At 38.3% G+C, this 23,629-nt stretch overlaps 1 protein-coding gene across 6 annotated transcripts in view; it reads left to right on the top strand.

Annotated features, from left to right (window-relative positions):
- CCSER1 (coiled-coil serine rich protein 1) overlaps nucleotides 1–23,629 on the top strand; it is a 623,842-nt gene that overhangs the window by 62,617 nt on the left and 537,596 nt on the right. For all 6 annotated transcript variants that reach the window (XM_088163986.1, XM_088163987.1, XM_088163988.1 and 3 more), the window contains exons 2-3: nucleotides 5,788–7,146; nucleotides 9,725–9,912. In XM_088163986.1, coding sequence (XP_088020112.1) covers nucleotides 5,832–7,146; nucleotides 9,725–9,912 — 1,503 coding nt within the window. In that variant the 5' untranslated portion in view covers nucleotides 5,788–5,831. The remainder of the gene's footprint in view (nucleotides 1–5,787; nucleotides 7,147–9,724; nucleotides 9,913–23,629) is intronic.

Below are 23,629 nucleotides of genomic sequence, written 5' to 3'. Positions count from 1 at the left end.
GCACTGTGTCAAGGTCTTTACCCCATTTCTGACCTTTCTTATGTCTGATTGTTGAATGGGTGGAAGTTAATTGTTTATCTTCTTCACACAATCAGTTTTTTGCTAGTAGCTTATCCCAGCTCTTACTGAAGAGCAACTGGCTGCTAGGTGTATGTAAAGACTAACAAGATGTATTCACTTATTTTGTGTATTATACTGAAGTGCTTTGAGTTATCTTTGCTGTGTGTGATACAGAGACATTTAAAATAGGGGGTGGTTCAAATGTGAGAGAACTGTGGCCTCTAGGTTTCTAAAGATCAGTTACCTTGGTTCTCCTTTAGTACATCCGTAGTTCACATGGTACAAGTGGGATAAATTTACATACCCAGTGATAAAAAATGATAGAATGAGTTGTGTGTAACTTGTCTTATGCTAATGTTTGCCTTCTGACTAATTTGAAGTTAGAAGAGGATGTATAGATAACTTACCTACAGTAGTCATCTTTGAATGATTGTTGCACTTCTAATTTAATCACAACACTGGCAATAGCAGTTATGGATATATGAAATTAGTGTCTTCAACTGGTACAAGACCAGTCAAAACGAGAGATGGACTTTTGATACATTGGTGTGGCTTCAGACTTCTTTATTGCAAATCTATCTGCTTGTTTCCTCTTTCATTTCCTGAAAGCACGGGAGTATTTGAAAATCAAGATACACCTGGACTGCAGAATGCAGGAAACTGAAAGAAATCTCATCTCTTGCCTTAGGGTAGCTCAGTGTTTGGATTTTATGTTCTTGTTTGTATTTTTTCCCAGATATATAGGAGCTGTTCCTAGATATATAAAAGTGGTTTTTGCCCAATTAGTTTTTTGGTACAGAGGGTAATAAGGGTGTGGAGTTGTACATGTGTGCATGTATAGACATATATAACTTTTAAAGGTCTGGTGCTCTCTGTTAGGTACTAGTCTATTGTTTATACAAACTATTTAGAAAAAGTTTAGAAAAACTAGCCTCCAAGCAGGTATGGACGTGGCAGGAGCTGATAAAATTTCACTGTGAGAATTATGACTGTGGCTGCTGTTCCACAGAATACATTCTGTAGCTCTGTACCAGGCTGCAAGGGTTACATGCACAGGGGAATAAAAGGGAAGAGTGCTATTCACAAAAGCAGGTGGAGCTGTTATATATTAGAAGCAGTTTCACTTACTTAATTTGCAAACCCAGATTGTTTCAGGATCGCATTCTCATCTCCCCCTTTTCTAGCTAATGCCTTCTATTGTTTAAGCATTTGGCTTTGCTGGTGTTTTCAGTAAGATCCTGTTAATTCAGTTACATTGTCCTTGGTAACAGCTAAAGCCCTGAGTATTTATTTGGTGTTTATTTGTTTGCTTTTGTTTTCAATGTAAACTGACTTTTAATGGCTTTTTTAGACTCTTATGTTGTCCTGGACAGGCTTGATCACACATAGTGACCTCTGGGAGCTGTGCAGGTAAAACCAAGTTACAAACGTACTAGAGAGACAAATAATATTAGAACAGAATTAGAACTGTATTGAAGGCAGTAATGCTTAAGTGGTGAGGACAGTGCTGGAATTCAAATGATGGAAGCTTAACAATTTGGGTGGGAGCTGTGATGTTACCACATGGACTAAAGGACTGCTTCTTACAAGTGTATCAGCTGCATCAGGACTTCTGTTGACTCACTGACAATTAAAAATATTTATTTTGCTGTAGTTTTGTGGGTATTTTTAGTATCCTGGGGCAAATTTAATTTCTGTGTAAGGTTGGAGCCAGCTGGTCTATAGAGACTGTGTCTGTGAGGTGGTCCTTGCCTCCTGCTGCATGGCAGTGCTCATGTGAGGGATGGAGGTGGGATATTCTGTGTAAGATGCACATCATAGTCCTGTGTGTGCTGCTTTATTGCACGGCTCCCAATTCTAAGCAATAAAGAAAATGTATCATCATCCTCAAACTTTGAGTGAAACCTAAAAATCTTCCGGATGCTTATTGATACTCTGCTCTGATTTAAGGTTCGAGGCCCTTTCAGCTATGTGTCATATCATCTCCCAGTTTCAACTTGGATAGCTAATTCAGTTTTGTTTTTTTGTGTGGCAGGTATTGTTTAATATTTCCAGGAAGTGCCTCCTTAAGGAGAACCTCTTTAGGAAAGCTTTGTTTAGAAAGTGTTCAGAGGTAGTAGCAGGTTGATTTAATTTATGAAGGGAGTGTTTGGACTCCCCTATACACGACAGTGTTGAATAAACATATATTGTCTTTTGGTGTGTTCATGTAATTATGATAATTGTAAAGTTCACAGATAATTTTCATTCCGAAATTTTGCCTCGAAGGCAATGAGAAATGTAAAAGGCACAGATTGTTGCTTTTTCATATTTGCAGTTATTGAGAAAGTAGATCCATGGCTCCATCTGCTGGGGTTCAAAACCAGAAGCACAAGGAATTGCTGCTTATTGAAAGCACTGAGTTCTGGCACACTTGTAAGAGTAGCTGGTAGGCAGAAGCTGAAATAAAAAGTGCTGCATTTTATTTTTAAGCTGGTGAATTGATGGAGAAGATTTCTCTGGAGGTATTGGTGTAATATTTTGACAATTTTGCCTGTTTTAACACTTGTGGGATTTTTTTCTGCCGTTACATTCACTGTCTTAAAGTTGAACAAGGAGCGTAAACAAAGGTGTCATTCTCTGCTATTTTCTTTTTCCTCTTTTGAAGATTTTAAGAATAATGCCAGCAGGGACGAGGGTTTTAGATAAAGAAAAGTAATGATTTTGTAGACAAGATGTAGCTGGACTGAATTTCACTCTGTCAGGGTTACTGCTGTAAAGTAGTAAGTACAAATACTCATGTTAGATGTGGAGACTGAAAGGAAACCCCTCCTATGTTAGTCGTAATAGGAAATATATAGCAGCTTATAACTCCTCTGCTATAAGCAAAAAAAGTTAATGGAAGATCAGATTTCATTAGTATCTGAAAGTATTGCTATCTTAAAATACTTGTTATTTTTCCTTGTGTTGCAAGTAGAAAAGTTGTCATTTGAACTTAGTGCTAAGTGGCAAAGTGTAAACTTTGGCAGTTTAACAGTGCAAAATGTGTGTGTGTATATAAATGATATATAATTCTACTGAATTATTAGTATTAAAAATATCCCTAGAACAGTCACAACATTCAAACAGTGTATGCACATGGGCATGCATATATACAGGTATATTTGCACAATGGTGTAAGTTTTAAGAAATGTTCTCTGATAACTATTGTAGACCTAGAAAGAACAGTGTATTATATTGAGTTAATATTTTATGGGTGAGAATTTCTGCTGCTTAAACAATAAGAGAAATGCTGACAGTTTATTTGTCTTCTTCCTTCAAGAGACAGGAAAGGAGGAATCAACTGAATAAATGCCATTTTGTTGTCTGCTATTAGAGGCAATGTATTCTATTAAAATTTATTACCACCTGGAAGGCTAAACCCTATGTTTATTCAGGGTCAATCCTTAGGAATAATCTCTTATTATTTAGACAGTGTCTTTGTATTCCCAGTGAAAGTTACAGAGTGAGCTTTTTGTTCAGTTTTCTGCTTCCTTTGGCTCTCAGCTTGGAAAATTTTGTAGTTATCAACTAGGATGGCTTATTCTTCAGTGACAATTTAAGCTGTGGTCAGGAGAGAGAACAGTGGCAGCAAATATTTTTTTACAACCATGAAATGTCTGTAGAGGTTTAATGTGTTTTAAAAATACATTGCTCATCTACTGCTATTATAAACTGCATTCTAAAGTCTTCTTTTCAGCAATTATGATCTGTCCTTAAAATACAGGGGAAAACCTTCACAATCTTTAAAAATCTAGTGTGTATGTGCTTATCCATACATACCAATGAGCCTGCAGGTAGAGATTCACAACAGCAAAGAAACCCAAACACAGTTAGGGTCTTGAAGTGGTTAAAAAAGCCAGAGAAGCTTTAAGGTGAAGGATAAGGAGAGTTTCATGTGGTTTTGAAAAGCCCATTTTTGATAGGCAGAGTTGTGGACAGGTGAACCAGCTGGGATAACACCAGCTCCTCTAGGAGCTCCCAGGGCCTCAGCTTCTCTGCACTGTCCCTGCTCTAACACAGGGGTCTAAATGCAAACTTTCATACCCGTCAGTGAAATGGAACACCTGGCTGTGCTTCAGTTCACTGGTGGATGTAAAGTTATTCTGGTAACTCTGTGTGGTCCTGTATTGCCAGTTTTGACCCAGCCAGTCTGAATTCAAAAAGGGGTTTCAATCACAGAACCTGGGCATTGTCTAGGTCAGGCTTTAGCTTGCCATCAGAGATCACCAGTGACTTCTAGCAATTAGTGACTATTCCCAAGCTGTTTTTCTCATCCTAAACTACAGAATTGCTTATTGATTCCTGGTGCTTGTGGATAGCCAGAGTGGAGCTGTATTAGCATTTCAAATAAAAACGTTAACAGCAGAAAAGTGCAGTCCAGTCTGTAGTCAGAAACGGTCTTTGAACTTACTTGTTATTGTTACCCTTTCTGTCACAGTTATATAATATATATGTAGTTTTATGAATGCTTAAATATTCTATTTCCATTTATATATGTGTGTGTGTATGTATATACTACCTTAATATGTATATTGCTGCAACCACGTAACACAAATTGCTCATTAGATGAATTAGTTTTTGCACTTGACATACATTGTCTAGCCAAATGACATGGGGTTTATTTTGATGTGCTGAACACCAGCAGCTCTTGAAGTTACATTGAGGCATAATTCCTGCAGATGCTTGCGTTCTTGTGATTATATATTTATATTTTTATTTTATTTTATTGTACTATTTTATTATTTTTTATTTTCATGTGATTATATGTTTTTATTGCTTTCTCTCTGTGGTCCTGTCTTGTGGTAGTTTATTACAACGAGAACAAAAAGGAAATAGAACTATATATTTCATAAAGATCAGTATTCTTCCAGTACATCTACAGTGCTGATCAAAATAAGTTTTGCTTAAATATTTATTTAAAAATGCCAAGTGCCTGTGCTTGGAAGCACTTCTCACTAATTTAAAAAAACATGAAAAATTAGCTAATTATAAGCAAATAGCTGTGAGAGGATTTCAGAGAAGTGTTCAAAGGAAACATTACAGTTCAAATCTAGAAACATGATCCCATATTTTGACAGTAAATTCCTTGAACTTACAGTTCTTCAGGAAGAATTTTTGGTGTTGCATATTTTGGCTGGACTGCAATGCCATAATTTTCTGTACTGCAAAGTGATACATAAAGCCTTTAACAGAAGCACATAAAGTAATTAAAATCCAACTGAAAGTTCAGTGAAGATTGGAAAATTTAAATCTTCTCTTTTCATGCAAAAATCAGAGTATTTAGAAGTACAAAATAGTGATTTGTTCTACTCACATAATGAAAAGTCAGCTATCCTTTGAGAGCGCTTCCTGTTTATAAGAACAACTTGAAAAACAAGGATGTTTAGATGATATATTTGTGTATCTTTTGGCATTTAGATTTTATGCCATTACCCAGTGTAACAGTATACAATATTGTTGTACCATACCGTTTATAAAATTGCATCTTTTGTCATAGAATATTTTAAGTCACATTTTTGCTCAGTTTTTAGTGCCGGTTATTGAACATTGCTATGAAATGCTAAAAGTCTTCAGTAATGTGTATGCAGCAAATTGATGTTGACATCTCATGTATTTAGGCTGACTGACAAATGTGTTTGAGTGGTCTTTGAGGCTGAGTAATTTATCTTCTTTCCTCCTTCTTTCTTTATTTTTCTCTCATCCCAGGTTACTCTATTGGCTGTGAAGAACCACGGACCCTGTGTGCCCTGATGGGGGACTCAGGATCCAGACGATCGACTCTTGTATCTCGGTTGCCGATATTCAGGAGAAGTGTTAGCCGGAGACACGACTCCCTTCCTTCCTCACCTTCTTCTGCCAGTGCCATTGGCGTCCACACCTCCTCCCCATCCAGCACCAACTCCAGCTCAGGGAGCACAGGAAAGCGCCGGAGCATTTTCCGCACTCCTTCCATTAGCTTCCATAACAAGAAAGGGAGCGAGCAGAAGCCTGACTCAGCGAGTCAAAATGTTAACATCTCAAATGGTGCCCAGTCCTCTCTTAGCACTTTTCAAAAACTCAGCTTAGACGAGCACATAAAAAGCAGAGGAAGGCATTCAGTTGGCTTTGGCAGCTCACGTAACAAGAAGATAACAAGATCTTTGACAGACGATTTTGAAAAGGGAAAGGAGTCCTCAGCTAATAAGAATGTCTTTATCAATTGCATAAGCTCTGGGAAGAATGAGGGTGATGATTCAGGCTTTGCAGAAGAGCAAAGCCGATATTCTGTCAAACAGTCCACACGAAAACTTCTCACTAAATCTTTTTCGTCACACTACAGATTTTCCAAACCAGCTCCAGAGAGTCAGTCGGTTTCCTCTGTGCAGCAGCCCAGGTGCTTGCTGGAAGTTAAATCCGATGTGGAAAGCGAACCTGTGATGGCCAGGTCGTCCCCTCCGTGCTCGGCTGAGACGACGGAGTGCATGGGCAGCTCCCTGCAGTCCCCGCTGCTCTCGGCTGACCTCACGGCTGCCCAGACCCCCTCGGACTTTGTCGCTCTCACCGAGGACTCTGTTTCAGAGGCTGATGCCCTGCCCAGCAGTGGGCCTGGGGCACTGCTCGCAGAGGATTTCGGCCACGACGTCTCTACCTCTCAGATCTTCTTTAATCCTGCCGCTGCTCCTGCCAGGGAGGCAGATACTGTGCAAAGTACTGGCCATTCTGCTGGTGTATCTCCTGTGAGTCATGCAAGCTCCTGCAGCGTGGAATCCAGTACTTTATTCAAAACCTCAATTGCTAATCAAACAAAAGTACTGTTGCAAGCCAATGGACTGCATATTAATGATGCCAGGCACATAGAAAAAATTAACTCAGAAAATGCACATTTAGAAACCTTGACGTTACAGTGTAGTGGAGAACCAGTGACACTCTCTCCAAAGGCACGGGGGTTGAGTGGGAGCAGAGATGAAAGCACGCCATCCAAGCACATGAGAGACACAACTGCTGTAGTGGAGTCAAAGCCTGTTCCATGTTCTGAACCTCAGTCCTTTAAAACACAACAGGGTTATGAATCAAACCATCCTAAAGGTACGTTTCAGCATCTTTTTGAGTTTGGTGGGTTTTGGGGGAGCTGGCCTCATTTCTTCTATAAAGATTATTTTGTCATGAAGTGTTTTTTGGAATTGCAAGTGCTAGCTATGAAATTCAGAAAGTAGAAATTGTGTCCTCCCCCACAACTGTAGGAATTAAAGGCAAAGTCTGATTTTTTTGAGTTTGTGTTTTAGAGTTTGCAAACACTTCTCAGTGCTGTTTGTGGCTATGCTTTGCTTAACAGAAAATGAATTAAGAACTGTTGATTCCCAGCTTGTGTTAGAGGCTGAAGCTGCGATTCCTTAAGACATGGCTATTTTGGACTTGAGCCATGGCGTTGCATAATGGAAACATCACCAAAGAAACAAACGTTCTTGTGGTCTGGTTATGGGAAATAATACTTCATATTTATCTGGGTTTAGGAATTTCTAGAGTCTTGCTCTCTCTACTCAACAGATGTTATAGAGTAGGTCAAAGTGGATATTTTGTCCAAGTACGATATATCCTGTTTCTGCTTCCATCTGAAATAAGTGTCCAAATTCTCATTCTGTCATCTGAGAAACTGAGGGAGTTAATTACCATCTAAATTGCACACCGGGTCTTTAGTTTATGAGGAGTAATTTGGGTGTACTAACAAGATTAAGCGGAAAGGCTGTGCCTAGAAATCCCAATCTGTAGAGATACAGATAAATAAGGCACCAGGCCCTTGAGTGAAGGACACCTGTCAGAAGACATTTATCTCTGACAGTTTATTTTCTTGAGCCAGCTTAATGACTGGTGCTTTCTTGCTTAATCCTGATGCTGTATGTGGTGGGCCAAAATTTGAGAGTTACCAAGACAGCACTTGTAGTGATTGTATTAGAAGATGAATGACAGTAAGTCTAAACTCATATAAATTCACACCCATCATTTTGCTTATCTAGGCATGTAGATTATAAGCGATCAAAAGCAATCTTGCTTTTTGAATTATTAGTCATTGCTAGGCTTAGTTGGATATCTTGTACATTAATGGCAATAGAAAGTCAAATTAATCCACTGAATTAGCTTTCACCAGAGGGCACTTCTTTCACTCACAACCTCTGTCACTTTGGGGAAAAAATATTCCCATTTATAAATATTCCCATTTATCTATATTACTGGTCCTGAGCACTCAGTTTGTCTTCCTTGCCACATTGTCTCATCTGTGAATGAGCTCTTATTTCAGAATCTGCCTTGCTAGAATGTACTGCAGTACACCAAGTGAGCAGCTTGGAGAGATGTTTAGAAATACCCACTGCATTTCAAACTCATGCATTGGCAATTGGATATTTAATCTGTATTTCAGTAAAGCAGCTAAAGGGCATTCAAATCGTGATAGAAGAATTTTTGTAAGTAGTATTCATGTTCACAGAAAAAATAGAGCTAATACTGCATTATATAAAAGTTGATGATTAATTGTTCTGGCTCTTTAGTACTGTTCAAAATATTTTTTCCCCTGGTGTTGTGAAGAATGTATTTCAAATTAGAAATTGGCCAAGTGTACAAAGGAACCACTGAAAATAGGATAAAATTCTGCAATATGAAATGAGTCAAATACAGAAAAAGCTTATATGACATTCAGTAAGATATGGTTATAAGTACTTATGCCTATTGCAAACTGACTAGTTTGAACATTTGATTTTCTAAAACAGTATTTAAACCTAGACGTGAATACAAAATATTTCTGTGCATTTTCTTTGGTAATAGATATTTTCTCTTCTGTACCTGGTCTCATAGCTGGTATCATTCTAGGTAGCATTGTGAATATGACATTAATGTATGAGCAGGTTTGATGTGCCATATAGTTCTTAGTATACCTTTATATATTTTTATGTAATACGGGTTTTTTTGAGAGCCCTTAGAGAAAATGTCTCTTCTCTTGCAAAATGCAAAAGAAGATAAGATTTTCTGGATGTGTGACATTTATTACGCTGTCACACTTTTATCTTTCCCCATGTCTAAATTTGTCCTAACATGTCAAAATGTATTTTTTCTCCTCTTTTCTGAGGTGTTACTGTTTTAACTGGTCTGGGATTTTCCCACTGACTGCAGGCTCAGTTTGGAGGTGTAAGGCTAAACTAGGAAGGCTGAACAGAAATGGAAACCGATGTGCATCCCTGTCTTATGCAGGGGTAACAAAGTTGTCACCTGGCCCTTCAAAAGCTGGGCTGGCCTTTGGGGATAGGGTAAGGCAGGTTGGGTTTTGGCATAACTGGACAAGTGATAGTTTCTCTGGTAGATTTTACTTTCAGCAATTTGGAAGTGTCCTATGATGAGGGGAGAAAGAAAAGGGTGTAGCAAGGAGACTTTCTGGATTCTATGAGGAATACTGGACTGGGCTGTAGTGTGCTGAACACAGCTGTCTTTGGGGCCGAACAGTGACCTGGGGGCCCAGGTGACACCTTTATCTTGGTAAGCATGGTCTGCTTTCCACAGAATATTTCTCATGTGATTTCTTTTCAGTGTAATTATTTCAAGCACGGCAATGTTCTGAGGAAGAAAATATTTGTAGAGAGCAATTCCCTGTAACAATTGCTGATTGCTCCTCTCTTTGCAGTTGATCTTGCCAGTAGCCTCAGTCCATACCGGGAAGGCAGATTTGTTGAGAAACGCCTGAGGTCCTCTTCAGAAGGAACTGCTGGGGGCAGCCGGCTGATCATAAAACCAAAGGATGGAAATGCAGAAGAGCTTAACAGCCTAAGGAAGCAGAGAGCAAGCTCCTCCTCTTCCAAAATGAACAGCATGGTGAGTTTTATTTCCCACATTATGTTTTTCTCTGATTGGTATAGCTATAGTGAAAAGCAGTGACTTCACAATTAACAGTAAAGAGGGCAGGAGCTGTCTCAGGCTTCCAAAATGTGATTCAGGCTCAACTTCAGATATTAAAAGTAGTTTTTTGCAGTGTGTGGCCCTGTGAAAAGCCACACTTTCTGGGAAGAGTTTCTTTTTGATATGTGTTAGTGATTTGCTTGTGCTATTAAAGCATGGAGCTTTTCATGTTTCTCTGTTTCTGCAGGATGTTTGCATCCAAGTATCAGTGATTAACTTGTAATTTTTCAAAGCCAGAAAGAAGGTGATGGCATTTAAAAATTCTGTTTCATGTAAAGCATTACACAGATGGAGTTCAAGCCGTAAAATACTGGTTAACCCTGTCTCAGGATTGTGAACCTTTTCTGGGTTGTTACACCCAAGCTGTTAGGCAGATCTCTGTGTTTATTTGAACACTAGGCTACACTGATGCTGTAGCAATTCATTCTGTTTAGCTCTGTATTAATGATGGAAGTGGGAAGGTGACAATCCAGGAACAACAAGAGGTAGGCAAAGTGTGGATGGGACTAGGTGGTAATCTGATCCTTTCTTTGCATTTTGTTTATGAAATATGAGCTTTTTTCCTCCACCACCATTAGCAAAGTTATCCACAGATGGACATGATTTGCTTATGCTGATTGGTATTACAGTCATAGACCAAGGACTTCTAAAACAAGATTAGAGAGCGTGCTCATGTGTGAAGGTAAAATTATTCCTGCTTTCCCCTCAATACATATGGATATTATCTTCCTATCTTAAGAAAATATGAGCTTTTTTACTAAAAAGTGAGGTTTAGGAGGTAAATCAAACAAAAGCCAAACCCGAAAACACTCACTGCACCCTCTTCCCCACAGACACACAGAAGAAAAAAAGAATAAACCAGAGTTTTCTGGAAGCAAAAGAAAAAAAAAAAGAAATTGAATGTTCATAATAATATATATTTGAACAGTAAAAAGGCCTCTTCAAAATACTTGTCACAATCAATTCATGTTTAATGCTACAGTAGCAGATTGCTACCAATGAATGATGCTAATGAGGAATAAATACTAGGTAAAGAATTGGTGTTACTATACAAAGTATTATAAAAAGCCTTAACCTAACTTCATTATGTGGCTGCAACAACATGAGCCACATGGCTGTTTTCATTAATTTTGTTTAGCTCTGGAGGAAAATGAGCCACAGATATTTAAGGGATGGCAAATCCCTGGGGGGGAGCAGAGGCCCCCGTGGCAAGGGCAGCATTGCTGTGCAGTTCTGTTCTGTGGCACTGAGTGAACAGCTGTGGCTGCAGATGCCATTTCTCTGGCATCACCCAGAAGTCTTGTTAAGCTGAAGAAACTGTGTGCCTGTATCTTTGCCCCTGTTTGTGTTCTTTTTCTTGCTGGCAGGCAGTGTGAGCTGCTTCTGCTGAAGGACTGGGAGTGAGGAGCCAGAAAGTCTTGCTGAAGGGGTGCGAGATTATCACAGGAGACAGAAGTGAGAAAAAAACAAAACTAGCATCTGAGGAATTGTTCCTTATCCTAAACATCTTGCTCAGCAGGGTATTCTTGCATAATTGTCAATTCTTGTTTCAAAGACAAAAGGTAAAAGCTTGGGTAGACTGACCTCCTAAATACTGGGAATGTGTATCAAACCTACAAACAAGGCCACTGCTTTCCCTAAGAGTGGCCTTAACTAACTTGTGAGGTGCTGAAAGTAATTTATATTCTGGCTAAGACCAATGCTATGTGTAAATGAAATTTAGGGAAGAAAAAAATCTTTCAAAACAACTTTGCAAATGTGCCAATCTTGTAGTATTGTAAATAATGATGAGAAACAAACGCTTGAGATGAATTGGATTGCCAATTATGTGTTTACAAAGCTGCTGTTCTTGCAGTGGCCGATTTTTGCTACAAGAGGGCACCGTTTTACCAGAAATGGTTTTGGAGAGCGATCGCTGCAGTTCAGGACATGTGTTTGAGCAGTTTAGTGTTATTAGCCTGTGCAGTGTGATAGAACCTTTCCAAATGAAAAGTATTGATAGTGATGCAATTTAAACAGATGGATATTGCTGTATAAACTCTGGTCATTGTAATGCTCCAACAATGAACTGATGAATTAGCAAATTTAAATCTTTTGACATAAGATACAGACTAGTTAACTATGTCTCAGAAAGTAGGAGTTATGCTTCACCTGCTGTTTCTACCTAGGTGGTTCTTTTCCAATGTGTAAGAGAGACAAAAACAAAGAAAAATGTGAATCAGCGCAGGCAAAAGACCTGAATGGTCTGAAATATGTAGTGTCCTGCAAGACCAATAAAAAGAATGTAAACTTGGATAGTTGACACAAAGAGAATTAGATTTACCACATAAAAAAAAAAGATGGGACCACGAAATCACTCTAAGTAAGTTCTTTAAGAGGAGTAGGAGACAGCAGGGGAAAAAAAGACTTGATGTGTAACAGTACTTGTAACTAAGAGAAAGTTAGATGTGTGTGAGAAACAATTATCCATTTCTCATTGTAGGGGCTAATATGGAAAGGTGAGTGTCTTGAATATCACATTTATCAGTACAGAGACAGAATGTTAAATGTTTTTAAATGTATGATAGAGATTTTCAAATGCTAGCAAATTAAAGTCATTAAAACCAGATAGTCATGAAGAGTGATATGAATGGAAGTAACTATGCATTACTTCAAGTTAAAAAAAAAAAACTTGAGAGAATGGTGGGAGAACACTGCCTAATTTCAAGACATGAGCTACATTGTGCTGTATGTATATGTGTGTTTTCACTCTGTCTAGAAATATGGCTGCATATGTGCAGTGGATCAAGACTGCCTGCTTACATTTGGCTCTTGTAAAACTGCCCTTCTGCCTCTCTGCTATTCTTTACAAGGAACATAGTTATTTGTCTTTACAATTGCTCCTTGCCCACACCTGTCTATCAGCATATGTACTACTTACCTAAAAAAGCCCTTATTTTTCCAACTTTTTGTCTCAGTGCAGAACGTTTTTCTGCAGGACTGTGTTTCTCTGGGCACTCTTCAGCACAGTTTTCTCTTCAGTTTCTCATACTTGAATCTTCTCTAAATGTTGCCTGTTTCTTGCTTCTTAAATTCAGCTTCAACTTTTCACCCTTGCAGGTAAAAGCTTTTGTGCTTGCCCTCAGTGCTGCATCATCAGCTTCCTTTGCCTGGAGCAAAGCAGCCTGGCCAAGTTGTACCAGCCCAATTAGAGCTGCACAACTTACTTTTTAGATTGTTGCTGTGACTGTGCCATTTCTTTCTTTGCATTTTTCCTGTGGTTCCTATAATTAGATATAAAACCAAGGACTTTTGAGGCCTAAGGACATCCCAGCCTTTTTCCTTTCAGCTTTCACAGTGGCCCTGTTGCCAAGCTGCCCAATAATTGCATTCGTGTTTTCTCCCATGCTGCATATCATGCACTTGGGGTAACTGCAGATACCATGAAATTTGCTTCATTTCCTTTCTCAATTTTCACTTTACTTTTTCGCCTTGCCTAAAGATAATTTTTTAAGATGCATGCTGGTACTGTATTATTAAGGTTTTTATTGAGCTTTTTTTTTCTTATCCATCCAGTGCTGATGCCTAGCCAAAATCCCCCTTTTCTCATGCTTCTCTTGTGTTTGTTATGTGGGGATGCTCCAAGTACCAAACATCTCAGTAAATGTACTTAGAGCATAAATTAGGAGCAGTAAATGTAAAACCCAGTGTCAGAATACAGGGTAGTATTTCATGAGCAGGAATTCAATTTGATAATTGAAGTAGTTGAATATGCTAGTTAAACATTAAATTAAAAAAAAATAATAGTTTACTAATTTAGTGTAGAGGGGGCCATCTGACATTTTGGGATTACAGAAAAAGGTAGATGATGGACACAGAAATACGCTTGCAAAAAGAAAGAAAAGAAAGATAAACTGCAAATATTTGAGACTCCAAGTGTGTCTGGAGAGGGCAGAAAGTCAAAGCAGAGGTTGGTAATAAAAGAGTGTTATGATCAGAATATCTGTGATAATTATCCAGTTAGCAGCTGGTGTCTAAATTTTGGCTAGTGCCCTGGATATCCAATATTGTGTGTGTGTAACTCTACCTCAGTTTTGTTACCTAAGTGATTTGTGGTGACTTAGCAGTTAATAGTCAGGTTTCTAGTATACTTCAGAAATGGTACTTGCAATGATGGAGCAATTATCAAAATCACTGTATTCAAATCTCTTCCTGTGTTGGATATTGTACCTTATCAGGCCGTATCCAAATCTGTTGCTCATCAAAGTGTGCTTATTACTTCTCACAGATAACTTTATTTTTAATATTACCTGAGTACTCTTATTCATTATCAAGCAACAGTTTTAATCCAGGTGCTACATCATGATAGAAACAACAGGATCCTGTGCCCCATGGACTTCAGTGAATGTACATGAATAAGGGCTAAAATGTTTTTTAAGTTCCTCTTGCCTATGCTGAGTTGTATGATATTTTGCTGATGTGTGATTAAGCACAGAGTACGAATCAGACTAGGTTTGCTGCTAGTCTAGAGAGAATTGAGGTAATTTTCATATTTACTTGAAGTTACTTTAACACTGATGTTCTGGAAACTGATTTTTGTGCAATGTGTGGCTAATATATGAAGTGGAAGCTGCTATTAAAAATACTTGAGTTGAATGAATTTCAGAGGGTGACCAGTGAGTAGATTTGAAAGTGGGGTTCAATGTGACTGTTTTTTGTGACTCATGAATGTGATCTGTAAAGGCCTGAGAAAACCTTATGGGGTGTGCTCTCCTTCTGCAGACTGGCATTAATTATTAATGCATGAACAGCCTGCCCTGGAAAGGCAGTGAATGAAAGGTTAAAGGGAGGATTTGAGTGCCCAGGGCTTCAGGTTGAAAAAAAAACCTCAAACAAAACAGCTTTTTTTACATATGCCAAGACTGTTGCAAAAATACGAACTAGGTAAGCAAAGTGCACGCACTTCTTTGTCTTCTGTACAACCTTCTTTAGAACTAGCAGTATTATGTGTTTTCTGAAAGCTACAACGTAGTTTTTTTCTTGCTATAGGGTGTATTATCTCTGGTATTTGTGGTGTTCATAAAAGCTTGTCTTAATTAAAATAGATGTGCCATTCTTTTTCTGTCACTGAATTATGATATTTCTGCTTAATTCAAATTCATCTCTGCTATGCTGGGCTTCTCGAGGGATAATATTTAGGAACATCAATTGTTACTGAACTGTTCAAGCAAACCCAGTAAGGCAGCAGCTCACCCTTAGTGAGAAGTGGACTTGACAGTATTAATTTATAAATAGCTTTGTACTAATGTAACAAAATTTCCCCTTTTGCAATGAATTTGGCATTTTGCTTCTTTCTGAAAAGAAACAGTGGGAAGCCACTTGAAGCAGGAAATACAAGTCAGGAATACTTTGGTGCTATAAGGCTGAACAGTTCAATCTAGATAGGAATAAACTGCTGACTATAGGTGCTTAGTAATTTGAGCCTTATATTCCTAATTCAGCGTGGAGGATGTGCCTTTCACGTACTAATAGGATAAAAAATGGAAATGGCAGATAGGGATTTAAGCATTTTGACTGTGCTTTTTAGGTCAACTCAACTGGAAGCTTTTTGGGTAACTACCCTGTGGGAAATTAACATCTGTAGTGTAATGTGTGTTTCTTAACAAATAAAGGGCTTGTGAAAATCAGATTGTGATTGTTAAACACTTTGAATTAATTCTTGAGATCGAGTAACTAACAGAAATTAATTTAGATATGACTTAATGCTTATGCTGTAATTTTCTGTGCTCTTTTTTAAGGACAGAATCATGGCCCAGTAAAGGGTAAACTGTTAATCTAACATGGAGGTAATTATTTAAATTGAATTATGTTAATGTAGGTAGAAGGTAGAGCTCTTAGCAGTTCTAAATCCCAGAATCATCATGGCAGTGGGTGGATGTGTTTGGTGTGTAGCAAAAATAGAACAGCATTAGTTCTTTCTGTGCTTTTATGGGTTAACTGCAGTGGGTGAGCTGCACCCCTCAGCCACTGGCTTATTCTCCCTGGCAGGATGAGAAGTGGAAGGGTAAAAATGTGAAGACTTGCAGGCTGAGTTAAGGACAGTTTAACAGTGAAGGCAAAAGCTGCACACAAGGGAATTCATTCAGTAGTTCCCAGGGGTGGACAGGTATCCATCCATCCATCCATCCATGCATTCCTCCCTCCCCAGGAAGCAGGGCTCCATCATACATAATGGGTACTTTGGAGGATAAATGTCATGAGTGCCACCATTCCCCCTTGCTTCTTCCTTCCCAATTTGGATTGCTGCACACAGCATCATATGGCTGGATCTCTTTGGTCAGGTGGGGTCAGCTGTACCAACTCTGCCCCCTCCAAACTTCAGCTCATTCCCGGCCTCTTCAGTGGCAGGGCAGTGTGAGGAGCAGAAAAGGCCTTGGCAGCTGTGCAAGCCCTGCTCAGCAATAGCTAAAGCATATCTTGCTTTATCAGTGTTGATAACACTGATTTGGTCACAAATCCACAACACAGCACCATAAAAGCAAGTGGATATGAAAAAAAATCATTCTATCCCATCCAAAACCAGTACAAATTGGGTATCTGTTACTTTTTTTCTGAAGACTGGTAGGACTACTTGCTCTAAGTGTTGTCTGAAGTAATTAACAGGACACTGAACTTCTAAAACTATAGGTAGGTGTCCCCTGTAGCATTGTGTTTAGTTTTATGTTTTAATATTTTTCAGAAAAACATTGAGGTTCAAAGTCTAAGTGTAAAGCACAGGCAGTTGATGGATTTTTCTAACAAAACACACTTTAGTGCTAGTCTTACTACATCCCCCAAATAGTTTTGCTGGTTCATGTAAAAGATAGCTTATTCTGAAGCTGCTCGTCATTTAGAGTTGATAATATTTTTATTGATTTCTTTTTCCACATGAAGGGAAAGATTTTTTTATGCACAGAAATATCTGGTAATATGTTAAAATACACCCTAGTGATCAATATTGTTTAAACAGATAGATGTATTTGTCAAGCAAAAGCAGCTTGGTTATTTTTCTATTTTATTATGATTTTTACGTTTTACTTTCCTGTTCATTACCATATTTTCCATGTTCTGAATACAGGTGAATGCTGCAGCAAAATTATTATGCCTGAAGTAAACCGCTCAATTTGTTCGTGCGTGCAGGCCACTAAAATGTTTGTCATCACCTATAGTGCCACGATCAAAGAAAAAAAAAAGTAACTCGTTTGTACTGAAGATAGTTACCTTCTGCTCAGTGCTTGTTGTGCTGTGGACCTGTGAGAGAGGTCAGGGATTTACCAAGGATGAAACAATCCTGTGAAAAATCTAATGAATGCTCTCACAGTACATTAATCAATATTAGGAGAGAAACAGAGTCACTGATGCATGAAGGCACCTTTGGAGATGATGTCACTTCAACACCTCTGCTCAAATCAGGGTCAGGGATGGCATCCCTACACCCTGGGATGTGTATAGTTGGATTTAGAGTGTCTCTGTGATTCCACTGTCTCACTTGGCAGCCTGTCCAGGTGTTTGTCCAGATTTAGTTTTAAAAAAAGAACAAAGCTTTTTCTTGGGTTTCTTGTATTTCAGTTTGCACTTCTCTATTTCCTGGGCAGCAGTAAGAGGAGTCTGGCTCTGTCTTTCTGTTGCCCATGACCACCCTTGTGTGTCAGATGCTCAAAGGCCTTTGATAGTGGGAAGAGATGAGTCCTATATTGAGAGATAGGGAGCCAAAGGGAATTCTAAACAGAGCTCCCTTGACTCCCCCACTGTACTCCCAACTCATTTGCTGTTCCTGTGGGCTCTGCTCAGTCATTCTGCCTGCAAATGTGCTGTGTTGGGCAGAAATTGTGAAGTCGGAGGAACTGGGATCATCCCCATGTGCACACACTGTCTCTTATTTCCCCATCCTACTTCATGGAGCAGGTGTGCTAGAGAAAGGAGGAGTTCCTGTGGTATCCAGTGATGGCAGGTGGGAAGTAGAAGTGTGAGAGGGTGGAGAAGCCACAGGACTCTAAAACGTGTTTCTGAAAGAACTGGAAGAGGTGCTAAAACCTGATGTACTCTGCTTGCATCCTGGGATCTCTTCCCTTCAGAAGGACAGAGGTCAGGGGAACATGGAAGTTACCGTTGGTGGAGACAGCTTAGAGGGTTATCTGAACTAGTGTGGCTGATCCAATGTCTGTATTTTATTATACTTGACTTTTAAATAAAGGAGGGGCCTTTATGCAATGTGTAATACTTAAGTGCAAAATCTTTCTATCCAATAATGGTGAAAGAAAGTACTTCCTCAGGTAAAGAAGGTAAATTGCTTTAACTGAATGCCTGCTATGCCCTAGGAGATTACAGTCATGTCTTTTATCTTGGGGGATGCCCTTAGCATGGGCAGTATTTTTGCAGCTGTGGTAGTTAGCCTATGCAAGTAATACACACAATAGGAAAACTGAATTTTTTAGAGGAATTTTCTGAGGGAGACAGTTAATGGACAACTAATTCACTGAACTTGAAATTTATGACTAGTGAATAGAAATCAGTGTCTTGGGTTTATCATCTTTTAGGTCAGATACTTCATAGGTAGTTTGCCCTCACTTTTTACAAAAATAAAAATGGAACATTGCCCTGGCTTTGTTCTTCGAGTGACTAATTTTGCCCTTGTCCTTTCTTCTGCACATTATTTCCCACAGTGTGGGTCCCTCAGTGTGTCCATAAATGGTTCTGTAGTGTGAGTTCTGGAATGCTTTCCTATAAGCTGCCTATTTTCTTTTGCTTATGTGAGAATAAATTCAGAATAAATACAGTATTTTTTTCCCCAGGCTACAGAAATTCAGGGTCGGGTGCTTCTTCCAGGCTTTTGAGCCCTTTGATTGATAAAAAGAAGGTAATGGGGTGAGAAATGAAAATTCTGTTGGGTCACTTGTTAGGTCATTTATATTTGCAGTCCTTCTTGCAAGTGTGTTGCTGGAGACAATACTAGAAGAACCCTGGATTAAGGATTTGGCAGGGGCTGGAAAACTAGCTGTGGACCTGAAGCTTGCCATTTTGAACAGGAGATTTTTCTGGTTTAAAGTCAAGTGCATGCTGGCCCATGAAAGACTAAGGATCGTGCTTTGTGATTTGATACATGGAAATCAGGTTTGTGAATGTTTATCTAGGTTCATTCATTTTTTAATGAAGGATTAGGCAACAGTATATCATTCAGGAAAGGAATGAGGTGCTAAACCAGATTTTGATGCCTTTGAGATGATTTTCTGTATTCATAGCATTCATTCACTAAAACTAATAAAATTAATTGAAATAATGTAGACCTGGTGCATAACTTAGTATTTATCTAGTGAAATTTTCATAACTTCTTGTGTAGATGTTTTCATTAACAAACTGCCCACAACCCCCCAAACAGCACAAACTTTCCAAAATTATTGCACTTAGAATGTGTATTTTGTATTTGAATTCTTGATAAAGTAACAAGCATTCTCTGTTTTTGTTTTATGAGAAGCTTTTTTGGGTTTTGAAGAATGTTAGTGTTGGAGAAATGTGTAAGATTTGTATTTGCATCAACAGTCTGGACAGCTATTATGATTTGGAGCTGATTGGCAATCAGAGGAAAGTTGGTACTTGAGAAGCAGTCATTAGTAATAGGTGGAGCAATTCATTGCTTGACACAAAATGCCTTGTTTGATACCAAAGAAAACCTGAGGAGAGAAGTTAATATGTTTAGTAACAGACTGCTTTGGGATCTTGAACATCTGCAACAGGATTTAACCAATTGAAAACTAATAGAAGGTTATTCATTAAAGTCTATTTCTGTTGCTTAGACAGATATCTCAGATAAAAAGGGCTTCAGTTTTTCTGAATTTATTTTGTTAAATTCATATGTGTTTTAAGTTGCTTCCACATACCCACTCTGTTATGTCTGATGCTGTGGAACAGGCAGCACTGCAGCAGACCTCATGTCTCCTAAAAATGACTCCTACAAGATTCTTCACTGAATAACTGGTTTTTTTTTTAGTATATCTAAGGAAATTAGGTTAGTTTTGACTGCTCCAAAAATCAGAAGTCTCCTGTCATCTTTTTTTTGGCGTCTTTTAGTTGATAAAAGTATAACCCAACAGTTTTGCCTTAGTCACTCTAACCAAAATGATTAGATTATAAGTGTTGGGAGTATATTTTGAAGAAACTATCCCAAAATAAGCCTTGTGAAACTTCTGTTATGTGAAGCAACATGAGTAAATAGTGGGAGGGAACACTTAGCTGAATGAAATTGTCTTTATAAATCTGTAGACTTGGCAGACAGTTATCCTGGAAGATTTTCATCTTTCTAAATTTGCCAACTTTTGAAATCTGTTTCCTTACTGGAGTGGAGGAAGTGCAGTAGGGAAAAGGAGAACCTGATCCAGAGAGAGGCAAGGAGAATAAAGGGCAGGGCTTTACTGGAGGTTGGGCTATATTCCCATTAGAAAATGGGTGGGGTAATGAAATGATGATAAGAAAGGAAGAGTTAAATGTAAGAAAACTGTGATTAAGAATGGGATGGAGTTCACTGCAGGTACTGTGGAAAAGGAAGAGATGAAGCATTGGGAAGGAAAAAAGTTCAGGAGAAATATTTGGGTATGCTATGAGATCTGAAAGTTAAGATGATGGGAAGTAGTTTAGTTAACTAAGCTGGAAAGACAGGAGAGTCTATCTATATTTTTATAAATTAGGCAGGAATTGAGGGAGAAGCTGGGAACTAACGAGGTCAAGAGCTTACAGAACTGGTTGTCAAGAGAAATTTGTAATCCTTCTGTTACCTGAAACATTGAAATTCAGGAGTTAGTTTTATCTTCTATGACTATTCCCTATAGGGGACATTGTTCAGAAGAAAATGCAGCAGTCTGTGAAATATGCATTGTTGGCACAAACCTGTCAGGCATTTCAGCTGGAAGAGGGTAGTAATGCAATTTTTCCTGCTGAAAGTGTGGCAGTATGAACAATAGTTTAAGTATTTTCATTAGTCACATTTCAGCAGAGTTTCTCCTCTGATAAAGATGAAAATAAAAAGTTGTCATTTTTGTCTTTATTCTTTAAGGACATATGTGACATGGTGAAAGCAATTTGATCTTGTTATCAAAGCTATATCTTTTCTTTTGAAATACTTTGCCTTCTCTCAACCGGTAGAAAAAAGAAAAAATGGAAAAGGAATAGTTTTGCATCTTTATGAATAAAGATGTATGCCTGTAACTTCCATTTGTATTGGCTCTGGTTAAAGTTAAAACACGAAGTTTTTCTGAGATGCCTAATTAATATGCCTTGTTCACTCCTACACTGTTAAACTAATCATCACAGATACGGGTTTTTTTCCCTATGTGTTAGAGAAGGTAACTTTTGCAAAACTTTTGCTTTCCTCATAGCTCGGGATATCTTTTGTATTCCCCATTCCTAGGCTGGGGAAGTGCAATCATTAAAGACTATGCAGAAAGACAAACTAATAAAAGAACATAAGACACTGTCATGGTGGGACTTGAGATATTGCTTGCTCCCAGGCACATGTTAAGGATGTGTGTTTGATATTGTAAAATGCCTAACTGAAGTTAGTTCTCAGTCTATCAAGTCATGCATAGGTTAACTTGTTTTTATACTGAATCACTTCTAAAGTTTACAAAAAAAAAGTGGATTGCAACTGAGATCTGATCGCAGTGGGAAAATTTCTACATCTTTTAAACAAACCCAGATCATCATCGCTGACAGAGAATTATGTCTACAGACAAACTGTCAAGCTATTCATACTGCTTTCTAGGTTCTAAGAACAGAAGGGATGCAGCAATAAAGTTAATTCCTCAAAACAGCAGTTTAGTAAGAAGATATGACCAGATCTCATAACAGAATATTAATAATAGATAATAATAGGAAAGTAAAATGTCTTTCTTACTTTACTGTGCCCAGACACAAAACCAAGAATAAAATATTCCATTGAGAAGCAGCGAACAAAGCTTATTTGTGCAAATGAAATTGTCAGAACAGACGGATTTAGAATGGAGGTTTGTGGATGTCAGATTCTTCATTGCCAGTATTAGTCACTGATAAGATGAGACATTGAATCTCAGCGTGCTGGTGTCTTTGTGAGGTTTTTATTTCAAAGAGATACAGATACATGAATAAAAATCTTGAACCTAAGTGAAAGGAATAGTCAACCACTCAGCCATGGTTCATGAATCACAGTAGTTTGTTTTAATAACTTCAGTTGGGAAAGTGGATGCTGAACTATTCTATCTGGGTGCTTCAAGTGGACTCAGCTGTCTACTGGAAGGACCTACAGGTGGAAGAGAATAGGACTGAATCAGGGATGCTATGCTGACTAACACAAGAAATAAAAGCACTATGAATGCATGGTTTTGCTTGCTCTCAGATAGCATTCACCCATCTATACAGTCTGCATAACAAAAGCAATTGTGGTATTATTAAATGGTATGAAGTGATATACTGATTTCTTTAGGCATATTTATTGCTGCTCAGTAGGAGGCCTGTAAGGTCTATTAACCAGAGGAGTTCAAAGATATCTCTTGTTGTTCAATATTTATTTTTTAAAAAATTCCATGCAGCAGGGTGTCTGTTAAAAAGGTTTTGGGATGCTTTGTTGTCCCTCTAATATGCATTTCAGTTTGTTTAATGGAGCTCTCCATTTTGGAGCTAGCACATGAAACTGCCAAAACTAAATTGTGAGCCTGGTTGTTGTTGTAAAGAAAGAAAAGCCAATGTTCCTAATGGCAAATAAAAACTTTTTCATGATCAGATACTTTGATCATTGTTGCATATTTTAATAGGTGGTGAACAAACTTATCACTGTTTTTTCTGCCTCTGTGTTGTGATGGCAAACAGTATCTATTTTCCAAAAATAGAGCAAACTGTGCAGAATCTGTCAAGGGCTTTGTTTAAGCTTAGAATTGTTTGGCAAATAAAAGAAATTTCAATTTTCATTGATTCTGCATATTTCAAAGGTAGAGAGAGAACATTTTTGCATAGATGTATTGCAAGCTGTTTTCATATTTGAGGTGAACAGAAGGGTTTAGCAGATCCTAACATGAATTAGGATTTAATTTAAGACCTGATACGCTGTTGCTACATACAAGGTTTGCCCACTAGCAAAAGCCAATTACCTGTTACTGCTAATAGGTATTTATAAGGAATAGGTATATGTCAAATTTCATACAATATGTGTTCATCTGTGAATATTGCCTGAGAAACCTTTTATTTTAGCCTTTTTTTTCTTTTTCTCCTTAGACTCACTTTTGGAAATTATTTTACTAACACTATTTCTGGACCAAAACCAGGCTGTTTTGTTGTTTTCTGTACTCTTGCTTCAGTAGAGTTCTGGTGGTAAAGTAGCAGTGCTATATCCAAGCACTGTGTCCTCTGTGTGTTGAAATAAAAGAGATGCTGGCATCTCAGACTAGAGGAGAACAGAGCATTTGCTTGTGTGTGTATGTGTATATCCAACAAGTGCCTGGCCTTCGTGTGCCCACAGGTTTCAATAGGAAAAAAAAGCTTGATAAAGTTTTAGAACTGGAGAAGACCATTGGATTCTCTGGTGGACCTTTTGTATCTGACTTGTCATAAAAGGTTACCAGTTAGCTTTGGGTCAAGGAAAATGAGTTCTATTGGA

The sequence above is a fragment of the Sturnus vulgaris genome, chromosome 4 (genome assembly GCF_052056855.1).
Source record: "Sturnus vulgaris isolate bStuVul1 chromosome 4, bStuVul1.hap1, whole genome shotgun sequence".
In the NCBI taxonomy this organism is placed as follows: domain Eukaryota; kingdom Metazoa; phylum Chordata; class Aves; order Passeriformes; family Sturnidae; genus Sturnus; species Sturnus vulgaris.
Note: the sequence above shows the minus strand (reverse complement) of the source record. Positions and strands in the feature narration are given on the sequence as shown.